This window comes from Colossoma macropomum, unplaced genomic scaffold, assembly GCF_904425465.1.
Source record: "Colossoma macropomum unplaced genomic scaffold, Colossoma_macropomum, whole genome shotgun sequence".
Taxonomy (NCBI): Eukaryota; Metazoa; Chordata; class Actinopteri; order Characiformes; family Serrasalmidae; genus Colossoma; species Colossoma macropomum.
The window spans coordinates 12,566,814-12,580,004 of record NW_023494806.1 but is presented as its reverse complement, the minus strand read 5'-3'; the positions used below and the strand labels follow the sequence as shown (position 1 = coordinate 12,580,004).

The 13,191-nt window shown below is 39.4% G+C and overlaps 1 protein-coding gene across 1 annotated transcript in view; it reads left to right on the top strand.

Moving 5' to 3' along the window:
• Positions 1 to 13,191, top strand: part of fam172a (family with sequence similarity 172 member A) — a 233,173-nt gene that overhangs the window by 92,554 nt on the left and 127,428 nt on the right. The window contains exon 7 of the mRNA XM_036598465.1: positions 7,739 to 7,951. Coding sequence (XP_036454358.1) covers positions 7,739 to 7,951 — 213 coding nt within the window. The remainder of the gene's footprint in view (positions 1 to 7,738; positions 7,952 to 13,191) is intronic.

Genomic DNA, 13,191 nt, shown 5'->3' with positions numbered 1-13,191 from the left:
TCCAGGAAATATTCTATTCAACAAAGTTTGTCAGTGTCATGGGAAGAAAACAAAACAAAAAAAACATGTATTTCACTGAAAATTATACAGAAGCCTCAACAACTAAATATAATATTCTTTCAGTGTGTCTACTCAATGGCTTTTTCACATCCTCCATTTTTTCAGAAGTCTTGCTTTTAGTGTATCAAAGAAATCTGCAGCAGTAATTTTCCACACCTCTAAAGTTCAGTTTTTGAAGTTGGTTACATTCAGTGATGTTGAGGTCTGGACTCCGGAGTGTTCAGTCCTTTCTTCTTTGAACACCAGCAGCTTCTTTATTTTATTTGCAAATGTTCTTCTTTTTTGTCTGTTTCCTTTTCTCAGTAACCACGTCCTTTTAGACTCATAGTGCTGAGTTGTCTTCTCACAGTGGAAGGATGGGCCGAAACATCTATGTTTTTTTTTTCAGATCTGAAGCAAGAGTGGAGCTTTGTTTTCTCCTCTCACTCAAAGATGAAAGTTTTAAGTGCTGTTTATCTGATGGTGACAGCTTTTGTGGAGAACCAGAACTTGCATTGTTGTTCAGAGTCCCATTTTCTCTGTATTTTTATTCATTTATTTGTTTTAATAATTTCTTGAACTCTAATTTTGTAACTGTTTTTTTTTTTCTTCACTTATTTCCCTCTGACTTTCCCCTTACTTATGCAGTATCTCCTGAAAAATTAGTAACTTGTACTGTACTTTTGTACAGTATTGTGTATGTAATTAAATTACCAGTCATTGTATAAAAACAAATATGTGTGTTAAAGTGAGAGAGTGAAGTGAGTTTTCCTTCTTCATCTTTGCTGGCAGTATTTGTATAGAGGGCTAGTTAGAAGTGTGGGGTGGGGGGGGGGTGGCATTCTGTGTTAATCTGGCAGAGAGGGGGCGAATGTGTGAGTTGTGTGTGTGTGGTATCTGGGCGAAAGGAATAATGGCCTCTCGCATGCTCAAAAAGCCCACGTAGGGCTGCTGATGGACAAGGTCACCCAGTGCTGTGGAGCAGGGGAGTGGAGGTGGCCTTGAGAAATAGACCTTAACCAAAGCCCTGGGTAACTGCTTTACATATTTTATATTGCTCTATTTACATGCATATATAAGTCCTGCTTCCTAAAGACTGCAAGGTATTATTTGGACGAGATTAATTTTACATGTAATCTTACTACTGTAATGTGTATGGCTGATTCGCACAGGATAGGAAATCTTAGTATATATGATTGAGACTCATTCCAAAATGTTCTGTATGCAATATGTTTGGCTGCTCACAAGAAGGAAACGTCCAAAAATGTAATTTAAACGTGATTTCGTTTTTCCTAAAGAGTCTAAGTTGAATGCAGTGTGTCATTAGCATTGTCATTAACATAGGAATTTATGACATTTCATCATAAAATCAAACTTTTTTTTTTCCCCCTTACTTACGTTTCTAAATATTTAAGTTATACTCTTGTACTCTAGGATGGTACATGTCTGCGTGATCTTCACCACACGGAATACAAGTAGATGCTTCCTCTAGTGCTTCCATTCTTAAGAAGAAACGCAAAAACACCTTTTCCACAGAATGTGTCGGAATAATTACCAACATGGCAATTCTCACATAAACTATGATTATTTCTACTCTTTGTTTCATATAAGGTACAAACTACAGGAATCTTTACTGGTGTGGGAGCACACTGTCATAAAAATGAGTGACATGGCGGATTCAGGCGGTCATGAAATCACTCAAAGACGGGTTATAATTACATTACCCCACCTTTCCATGTAACATGTTCCTGTCTGAAAAGTATTTAAAAGGGGAATTCCACCAATTTTTCTAAATTTTCATATGATTAATTTTTTGTGATGTAAACAAAGTCATTCAGAGTGGTTTTATGTGAAATGCTCTGTTCTGGAGAAACTTAGCTAGTCAGTTGTTACACAAAGTTATTACGTGAAATGGTTAAAGGAACATTGTCTGATGCCTGTGATATTGTGTTCCAATTGTCCTGAGGTGAAGTTTTGGCCTAAAGCATATTTTTAAAGCTCATTTATGTTGGAGAGTTTCCATGCAAGGGTGCTATGAGGCAAAATAGTGCCCAAAGATGTTGTATATTTTTCAGATTTACTACTATTTTATCATTCTCAACATTACACATAAAAACTATACAGGTTCACTGGTGGTTTTGAATAGTAAATAAAATTGCTGTATTTCATCACATCACATCTCACATCAAACCACCCTGAAAGACTTTGCTGACACCTCATTAAATTAGATTCAATTGTGCAGAATTTTTTTTAAAAATTGGTGGAATTCCCCTGTAGTGCTATAATGCAGGACATTGTATTTCTGAAATAGCAACTTTACAGGAGAACAGAGCACTTTCTTAATATACTTAAATGTACCAAGCCTTTATTCCAAGTCATTTTGGATCATTTCTGTTGGTCGGTTCATCATGAAATGTTCACATGAAGTAAAAGGGCAGATGGCATTTTTAAATGGGGAAAAAAATGGAGCTACATGGTTTTGATGTGACAGCGACGAATTGATGGCTGATTTGGACGTTTATATCAGGCAGTGCCTTTGTGAGAGTGACAGACATATAGACCATCATGTTCTTTTCTCTGCCTAGCATTTCTTTATTGATGTTAATGTAAGGCTAACGCTGTTAGGTTGCTATATAGAAGGCTTAGTTAGTGTATGTGCTAACAGCGCTTTGAGTCTTTGCTTAATTTGTACGTTTGTTTTTCCTCATAAAGGACACTATGCAAGGCGTTAGCGAATAGCTGAATACTTGCAGTCTGAATAGAGCCCTCCGCGGATCCTCTATCCACACTTCAGCCTCCAATCGGATCACCCTGTCCTCGCTGCCTCCTTCTTTCTGATTGGTGGAGCTCTCCTGCCCTGGGCTTACAAGGGGAAGACAGCCAATCAGAGAGCTGGATGCACAGACAGACCAAAGCTGTGCGATAATGGAGGGTCTGTCCATCGCCCTCAATATGGAGACATGATCCACCTCAGCTTTGATCAGAGAACAAACACACACACACTCTCCCTCACAATGCGTCCCTCAGATACCCTACATAGAGTCTCTGAACAAGGGTAGTGGGGAAAAAAACGCACACATACATGCACAGTTTCACACGTAACGTCCACTCCTGACTGCCATCGAGCATGCTTTAGACCTGTCGAGTGCCGTCCTCTCTGTCTGACCCGAAGCAGCACAAGCCTGTCGCTCGTCAGAGGATGATAGAACTATAGAGGAAGGGTGGGAGAAAAAGACAGAGGGAGAGACATAGAGAGAGACATACAAAGAGAGAGACACACTCTCTCTCTCACTTCAAAGCTAAACAAAGAGCCACAAATAGCTGAAGCACCGCGCTGTCTGTCAGAGTGGCGCTGAAGGCCCGATATTAATAAGCACGTCTCTTTTCAGCAGCACTGACTGGAGGATTGGACAGCTCTGCTGTGCTTTAAGGTAGATTTATTAGTGCTGACTCTAAATGGGCTCAGACCATCATTACTGTACTTACCGTCTAAATCACTCAAGCCGTAGAGGCATTGTCTGTGTGTGTTTATGTTGGATGGTTTATTTTTTATTTTTATTTATTTATTTATATTTTTTATATTTAAAAAAGTGGTTTTTGGCTCTGACACACGATTCTAGGAAAAAACGCTTAATTGAAGTGGAGGTTCTTTAAGCTTTAAAAAGGTTCTCCACACTTTACAAAAATGATTATTTAAAGAGCCATCAGCTGAAAAGTGCTTTAGGGAACTAAAAGTGGTTTTGCTCCAAAGAACCCTTCTCTGGCACCTTTATTCTTAAGCATCAGTAGAAATTGTATGCGTTGTACACATTGTGCACAATATACAATAAAAACAGCATTGCTTTTTGTTTAATTGCTTTGCTCTCACTAAGAATTTTACTTGCCCTCTATTTTTTTAAAATATGGTTCATTTATGGTTGAATGTTTTTTTGTCATAATTCCAGATGGCGGTGTGAATATTTGCCCGGGTGTCAGCGCGCTGTCAGTCAGTCAGATTCAGTAAGATGAAGGAGCTCGGCGGCCATTGTGGCACTGTGTGAAGGGAGTCGGCTGGTTTGAGACAGGCGGACAAAAGAGTGCTTAAGAGGGCGTCCAGTGGCGGGTTAGTGGGGTCTGAGCCCCAGTGAGGGGCCGCACTGACCCAGGCTGACCATTGGCCCAGAGGCCAGGGCCTGCTACCTCTGCCCCATGAGGAGGTGCCACCCAGGGCACGGGGGGCATGGGAAGAGCCCGACACACCATACAGCCATAATAACAGAAAGAGACTTAGAATTTCACACTATATTTCTCTTGCACATAGAATGGCATTAAAACCTCAATTCTTACAGCATCACAATATTTATTTATTTATTTGTTCATTCATTTATTTATTTACTAATATTTTTATTTGCTTATTTATTTTGGGGTATTTTTTTATGTTATCGTATGCTCAGCTTTAGTAATCATTTAGGATGTACTGATTCTAAAATGAGCTTAAAATCAATTAAAATATGAATTATTTAATTAGTTTAAATTTGAAGATTATTGGCAGAAAATGGATGAAATAAATCTTTTTTATTTGCTTGATTATTGTAAATAAACCCATGATAATAATAATAATAAAGTGAAATAAATAAAACAAAAAATCATTTTAATTGTAGTAACACCACACATTGAAGCTATTCACTAGCAAAACCTAATTGTACATTTTTCTCAGCTCCTGTATCTTTCTGACTCTTGATTTCATGATAACTGCGATTTTTTTCTGAAAGAGCTGCTTGTACGTGGATGAGTCGGAGCAGGCTCACCCCTCTGTGTGGGTGTGGGAAACGCTGAGGCAGCAGGGCAGCCCCCTGGTGCAGCAAAACTCTATTGGGCAAAGGCCCGGCCGTACTTCATTCTCCTTCTGCTTGACCAGACAGCTCGTGGAGCTAGCTCGGGAAAGGCAGCCATTGGAGAGGTGGGCAGCGGAAGAGAGAGAGAGAAAACGAGCATGGCTGGTGCAGTACAGACTGTCTGTCTCTTTACCAGTCATTTATCTCGCCTACCACCAGTGGGCAGTGGCACTAAGCTCCACTCAGCCTGCTTCACCACCAAGCACAACCACAAAGCCAGACTCAGCCTGGCCAACACATACTCGGCTTAACCAGGAAAAAAGAACCCTCTGAATACATACTGATTCATGGTGAATTTAGTACTGCTGTGATGGATGTGAATATCAGATTCAACCCATTAAATTTCTAGGCTTATTTCATACTAAAGCATTTTTATTCATTAACTACATTGAAAACAATACAAACTGGCTTTTTGTTGTGTGAGGAATGGAAGCCTGGACCAGCTTAAAGGGTTAAATACGAGAAAGAAAATAAGGTAACTGGATTAGATAAGGAGTTCTTTTATCTGCAAAGTGAATTAAAGTTACCGAATTGATTTTGCTGTATGTCCAGTTAACAGAATTACTGGGAAAGTTATTATTATTTTTTTAATTATTGTTATTAATTTTTTTGCTGCCTTTTAATTTATGCTCTACTGTTTTTTACTCAATTATCACTCAAATTTAATTGAGCAGTTTGTAATATTTGATTATTATTTTTGGACGGCGTAACAGCTTTATTAGTTGTAATTCTTGTTTTATTAGTTGCACTTGCACAGCAGACAGACCAGGAGGGCAGCAGGAGTTTATTTGTATTGATTAGAATGTGAAAGTGCTTTGTCTGCGCTTCATCATGTGATCTAATTATGATTGTAAGTTATTGACAGATGCTTAATTTTTAATTAGCCCCTTGAAAATGACACTGGCTTTGTTGCCATTGTTTGTTGCAACTGCGTGCGACTTTAAAATTTAAATATGCGCACAACCTTTAAGAGAAGTTCATACATGTCGTATTTATGTAGATGATCTGTAGAAATGACATTTATTTGTGTAAATCTAGGTAATTTTGCGGTGCACTAAAACTAGGTGTTGTTGTTTCACATATTTTATATTTATTAGCTTAATTAAAACTGATGTGTTTGTATACAACTTTTTCTAATTTTGTGTTTTTCTTGTTAAAAAAAGCAGATTTAAATATTAGTTTATAGTTTGCTATGCTTAGTGCACAGTTTCTGCTACAGTCATTTGCAAGTAATATCTCCCACTGAGGTTTGATGGTAAAATTTCTTAGTCGTGATGGAGGGTGAACTCTTGGTAAAAGCGATTTACAGAGATACTTTCTTTTCACACAGAGAGATAGAAAGAGTGTAGAGTGACTCTGTAGGGTGCCTGTGTGCTGCCATGCACAGTCCTGTATTAAATGCTCTCTTCTAAACATAGTGTGATATAGTGATCTGTAGGATCAGAGTGTTTACGTTTTGTTGTTATGCCTTTTTTCCTCTTAATCAAACTTCTGGATTTGTTTTACTTTCTTTAATTGTTAGCACACCCTGCCATGTTATCATATTAGAATCTTTAATCAACACATAATGCTTGTTTAATTAATTTTCCTTTAAACGTAGTGTGTCTGGCTATTTTTAGAGTACACTTCAACATGGATAATTTGGATAATTTGCTTCTGTCTCAGAGTTCCTGACAGCAGCACATGAAGCATGACCAAAATTTCATGAAACCTATATTTCATGAAACCTATAAACATTAATAATATATAAAAGTAAATACAAATATTATTTGAGGTTTTAATCTTGAATTGAAGGGGAATTCCACCAGTTCTTCCAAATTTCCTGCGTAATTCTGTCTTAAAGATGTAAACAAAGTCATTCAGAGTGGTTTGATGTTAAGTTATTTATTGTAGAAAAAACTTCACAGTGATGGTGATAGCAGTGGGGGTCACAGTGTCTACAACACAATTTTATTTACTATCCAGAATGACCTGTGAACGTACACATAATGTTAATAATGGTAAAATAGGTGTAAATCCAGAAAAGGAAGGTTTTTTGGGTTCTGTTTTACCTTAAAGCACCCTACATATATCTTGTTTTAAAAAAAACTAGGCCAAAAGCTTATCTCAAAAATGCTGTCAAATTTTGTCTATTTTAATGTAGTAACTTTCTGTAATGTAGCTTTTTGAGGCATTAAAACTTCAGATAACTGGTTCCTATCACCACCACTGTGAACAATTCTGAATTGTTTTTTCTAACCAAGAGTTTTTCTAGAATTGAAGATTTCAGATCAAACCACTCTGATTGACTTTGTTTACATCTTAAAGATGAATTTAGCAGAAATTTTGAAAAATTAAAATTTTAATAAAAAAGCAATTTTGTAAGTAAAAGTGGTTTGTTTGTTTGTTTGTTACATAAAGCCTTGTCCTAGTCTAACAAGGATTAATAGAGAATTCATAGAGGAATTAATGTAGCCCTGTGTAGCTTTACTGTAAAAACAGTCCTATCCACAGCTGTGTAGTTCCACAGAAATACAGCACTGCACTGTTAGAGTATGTATTTCCGTGAGTGATTTTATCCTTCAAATAAAAAATACTCTCTCTCCTTCTCTCTCTCTCTCTCTCTGTCTCTCTCCCCTTCTCTCTCTTGCTCTCTGATCTAAGGCCTGACTCTGCTCTCTCTATATGGCTTCAGTCCTCTGGTCACTCTGCTCTTTATGTGTGCTGCTTTATTTTGGCACCTCACTAACATGTAAATTCACACAGAGAAGCGTATGCAGCTCTGGAGTATTGTTCCTGTTTGTTTACTATTTTCCCACTATTTTGCTTGTTTGTTTGTGTCCCAGGAGGGTTATGGAGTGATCGTGTTGAACCCCAATGAAAACTTCCTGGAGGTGGAGAAGGTTCCAGAAGCTGAGCAGAGTGCGTCGGACACCTCAGATGAGCCTGCAGAAAAACGAGAGCGCAAGGAGGAGAGGGAGGGAAAAAAGAAGAAAGACTTCTACGAGAAGTACCGCAACCCACAGAAGGAGCGAGAGACGGAGCGCATCCCCATACGGGTGAGTGAGGGGACAAGAGGGAGGGGAGGACAGAGAGAGAGACAGAGAGAGGGTGAAATGCAGGGTGAGAGAGGGTTTAGTGGAGTTGAGTGAGAGGGCCACGCGTGTGTGTGGTCAGGCCCAGTGTTTGGCAGCAGTCCAACTTAAAACACTGTGTGTGTATCAGTAGAAAGCTCTTCTATCCACTCCCACTTTTCATTTCACTCTCTCTCTCTTTCTCTCTCTCGCTCTCTCTCTCTCTCTCTCCCCCTCTCTCCCTCTCTCTTTCTTTCACTTTTTCTCTTTTGCTCTCTCTGGCATTATCTATTTCTCTCTCTCTTTCTCTCCCACCCTGCCTCTCTCTCTCTCTCTCTCTCTCTCTCCCCCTCTCCCTCTCTCTCCCTCTCCCTCTTGCTTTTTCTATTTTTGCTCTCTCTTGCTGTCTCTCGCTCGCTTTTTTAATCTCTCTCTCTCTTACTCTATCTCTCTCTTTTGCATTATCTCTCTTTCTCTCCCACCCCGCCTCTCTCTCTCTCGCTCTCTCTTACTCTCTCTCATGCTTTCTTGTTTGCTCTTTCTGATTCTCTCTCTTTCTCCTTCTTGCTCTCTATTTTTGCTCTCTTTCTTGCTCTTACTCTCTCTCTCCCTCCCTCTCTCTCTCTCTCTCTTTCTCTCTCCCCCTCCCTCCCTCTTTTTTACTCTCTCTCTCTTGCTCTTATGCTCCCTCTCTCTCTCTCTCTCTCTCTCTCTCTCTCTTTCTCTCTCTCTCTCTCTCTCCCTCCTTCTCCCTCTCTTTTACTCTCTCTCACTCTCTCTTGTGCTCTTTCTCACTTCAGTGCATCTTGAGTCTCCTTGTTTTTTTCGGGAGCACAGTTGCTGAAGTCTCACACATACAGTGGTGTGAAAAAGTGTTTGCCCCCTTCCTGATTCCTTATTCTTTTGCATGTTTGTCACACACGAAACAATGTTTCAGATCACCAAACAAATTTAAATATTAGACAAAGATAACACAAGTAAACACAAAATGCAGTTTATAAATGAAAATCTTCATTATTTAGGGAAAAAGAAATCCAAACCTACAGGGCCCTGTGTGAAAATAGTGATTGCCCCCTAAACCTAATAACTGGTTGGGCCACCCTTAGCAGCAACAACTACAATCAAGCGTTTGCGATAACTGGCAATGAGTCTTTTACCGCGCTGTGGAGAATTTTTCGCCCACTCATCTTTGCAGAATTGTTGTAACTCAGCCACATTGGAGGGTTTCTGAGCATGAACCGCCTTTTTAAGGTCATGCCACTGCATCTCAATCGGATTCAGGTCAGGACTTTGACTAGGCCACTCCAAAGTCTTAATTTTGTTTTTCTTAAGCCATTCAGAGGTGGACTTGCTGGTGTGTTTTGGATTGTTGTCCTGCTGCAGAAACCAAGTGCGCTTCAGCTTGAGGTCATGAACAGATGGCCGGACATTCTCCAAGTGAGGCCTGCAGTTCTTTGGATGTTGTTGTGGGGTCTTTTGTGACCTCTTGGATGAGTCGTCGCTGCGCTCTTGGGGTAATTTTGGTCAGCCGGCCACTCCTGGGAAGGTTCACCACTGTTCCATGTTTTCACCATTTGTGGATAATGGCTCTCACTGTGGTTTGCTGGAGTCCCAAAGCTTTAGAAATGGCTTTATAACTTTTTCCAGACTGATAGATCTCAATTACTTTGTTTCTCATTTGTTCCTGAATTTCTCTGGATCGCAGCATGTCTAGCTTTTGAGGATCTTTTGGTCTACTTCACTTTGTCAGGCAGGTCCTATTTAAGTGATTGCTTGATTGAGAACAGGTGTGGCAGTAATCAGACCTGGGTGTGGCTAGGCAAATTGAACTCAGCCTTCCAAAGATGTGATAAACCACAGTTAATTTATGGGGGGTAATCACTTTTTCACACAGGGCCCTGTAGGTTTGGATTTCTTTTTCCCTTAATAATAAAGACCATCATTTATAAACTGCATTTTGTGTTTACTTGTGTTATCTTTGTCTAATATTTAAATTTGTTTGGTGATCTGAAACATTTAAGTGTGACAAACATGCAAAAGAATAAGAAATTAGGAAGGGGGCAAACACTTTTTCACACCACTGTATGTATGCCTGTACAGTACACACACCCTGGGCAATTTTCCCGTGAACACTGCTGCCTAAATCATAGAAATAAATCAGCTCAAACATAAAGCAGCACACAGGTCAGACAAGAAGACCAAAAGCACACAAAAACCCTAGCCTGAAGTAAATGCTTTGTTTTACTGAAATTTGATAGACTACTACCTGTCTGTCTGTCTGCATGTGTCATATCACACACGCTACGCTGTCAGTTACCACCAGCGCATACTAGTGGTGTGTGATCTGTCAACACACTTCCAGCACTACCTTCTCACACACACACACACACACAGTGTGGAGAAGTATAATTATCTGCATTATTAACATCACACTGGCGTAAAAAGCTCGATACCTCACACTTTTTCTCAGCCTCTGTAAACAAGCCGGCTTAATGACGGCCAAACTATCAACAGCAAACTAACTCTGACACCCTTCACTTATTTTAATGAATTCTCTCTACAGCAGGACTCTCTAATGTGGCCCAAATGATGCGTTTTTTCCCTTTTTTTTCACTTACACACTCACACACGGTAAAAAGTAGACAGGGAATTCTGTGAAATGGCCATCAGCGAGTGTGAAGCTTTGAGATTTTTGGCGCTTCAGCCTTTTTCTCACTTTACGTAGCTATCTGAGCCATTTTCATCACTGCTGTACGTGTTGAGGATGTGTTTGCTGATGTGAAATATAAGAGTGGGCTATATGGTGGAGATACTATCACAATTCTTCAGGTTATTTTCGCAATATACAATATGTATTGCAATATTTTTGTGAACCAGTTGCAACAGAAAATACTGTAATTTAAAAAGGCTGTGAAACACTATGAAGGACAGTGTGATGTGCTAATAAAAACTGAAAGCTGTCATTAGTAAATTTTCTTTGACCTGAAAGCAATACTAAAACGTGATTTGATATTTTAGCTTATGAAATGCATTGTCTTTTTTTGTAAATATATGCTCATTCCAAACTGGATGCCTGCAGCATATTCCAAAAAAGTTGGGACAAGAACATGTTTACATCACTTTTTTTAACAACACATAATTATCATTTGGGGGTTAAAGACATCGATTGATTCACTTTTGAAAGCAATTTTTTTGTATTCTTTTGTTATACATGTCTTCAGCTGCATGAATGCACAGGGTACCGTACTTTGTTGTCATATTTTTCATTTCATATTGCATAACTTGTTTTTAATAAAAGACAGATCAGGACTGCAAGCGGACCAGCCTAGCACCCACACTCAGCAATGCTGCTGTGATGCATAAAGAATGCGGCTTGCCGTTCTCACATAGAAATAATCATGGATGTCCCTGAAAAAGATGTCGTCTAAAACAGGTTCTCTGACTGGTCCTCAGGGACCTCCAGACAGTCCACAATTTTCCTGTACACATATGTGTTATCTGTTGGGTTAGAGAAAAATGTGGACTTGGGGGGCCTCAGGTATTGCTTTGAGAACCACTGGTCTAGAAGGCAGCCTATTTTGCTACAAAAGGTGACTATATTTTTCAGTGTTAATGGTGCCTTCACAGATGTGCAGGTTACCCATGGCCACTATTACAATCCCATACCATGACAGATCCTGGCTTTTGAACTTTTCGCTGGTGACAATCTTTATGGCCGAGAGAACGCGGCATCGATTATTTCTATAAACAGTCTGAAAGGTTGACTCCTAAGACCACAAAACACATTTCTGCCAAATGACTGCTGGGATAGGCTCCAGCACCCCCAAGGACCCAGAAGGATAAGAGTTTTAGCAAATAAGTGTGTGTGTGTGTGTGTGTATTCTTTGAACATTTCACAATGTTCTTAGTCTGAAATTGCTCTTGTCTGAACTTTTTTTGGAATGTGTTGCAGCATCAATATTACAATCAATGTGTATTTACAAAACAGTGAAGGTTTGTACTGTTTTTGTTTAAATACAGTTCATAGTGCATTTTCACATCTACTGTTTTTTTTATTGCATTGCACATACTGTCTGAACTTGATTAACACATTAATAATGCTTTGATTACATGTTAATGAAGCATTAATAACATCCTAATGCAGTTAAGTATTAATGCCACAAATTTCTTAATGCCAGTAACACGTTTTCTTAGTTTAACCCTTTGAACAGTCTGCGTTAGTCCAGGCTGAAATCTAGCTACTTGTGCTGTATTTTGCTATGATAGGATCTGCGATTGTGGCCCTCTTGTCCAATTACTGCTTTTAAATAAATTTTGAAATAACACCTTCAGCATGTTCAGCAGACTACACTGGACGGTGCTTGCAGGAGAGCTATAGATAAATCATTGAGCAGCAAACTTGGTGGAAAGCTATAGATCCTCTCAAGAGCCTCTGGTGCAGCAAAAATCCGCAGACTGTGTATATGAGAACAAGAGCAAGAGGCTATTGGAACAACTAACTGTACATATACATATATGATATGTAAGCTCATTGGTTGAAACGTGCAGCCACTGTTGCTCTTAATGGATGTCAGTGATGAAAATTGGAGATCACATTTGCCAAAATAACTGTTTCAGCAGGAAAAGGAGGAAAATCAAACTTTTTTTAATTAAAAGTAGTCTAGGAATTCTGTTAAATGGTCATCAGCGAGTGTGAATCTTTTTGGCACTTCACTCTTTTTCTCGCTTTGACATAGCTTTGTGAGTCGTTTCCATCTGCTGTACGTGTTGAGTGCATTTTGCTCCAGTACGGTGCCGATGAGGGAAAACACCCTGTCAGTATGGATAGGAGCTCAACTTACTTCTGCTGACATCTTCATGCGCTGTTGTGGTCACAGTGGTGTGTGTACAGGAGAGAGAGAAAGACAGAGAGAAGGACGAGTGAGAAGAACTTCATCCTTAGAGGAGGTGAAGGAAAGAACCCATATTAATGTCTTAATAAATATTTCAACTGGATTAGTTTAGGATTCATATAATGAGGCATCTCTCTCTCTCTCTCTTTATCTCCCCACCCCCAACTTCCTACACTCCCCCCCATCTTGTCCCCCCTCCTTCTTCCGTCTCGTCCCCAGAATCTTTTACACTTTATAATGCTAGCAGCGTGAAATCATTAAAGCCAAGGTTTTTTGAATTCTGCAGGGATACTATGCAATATTCTTCACTCTGACCACATTAGGCTGGACCTC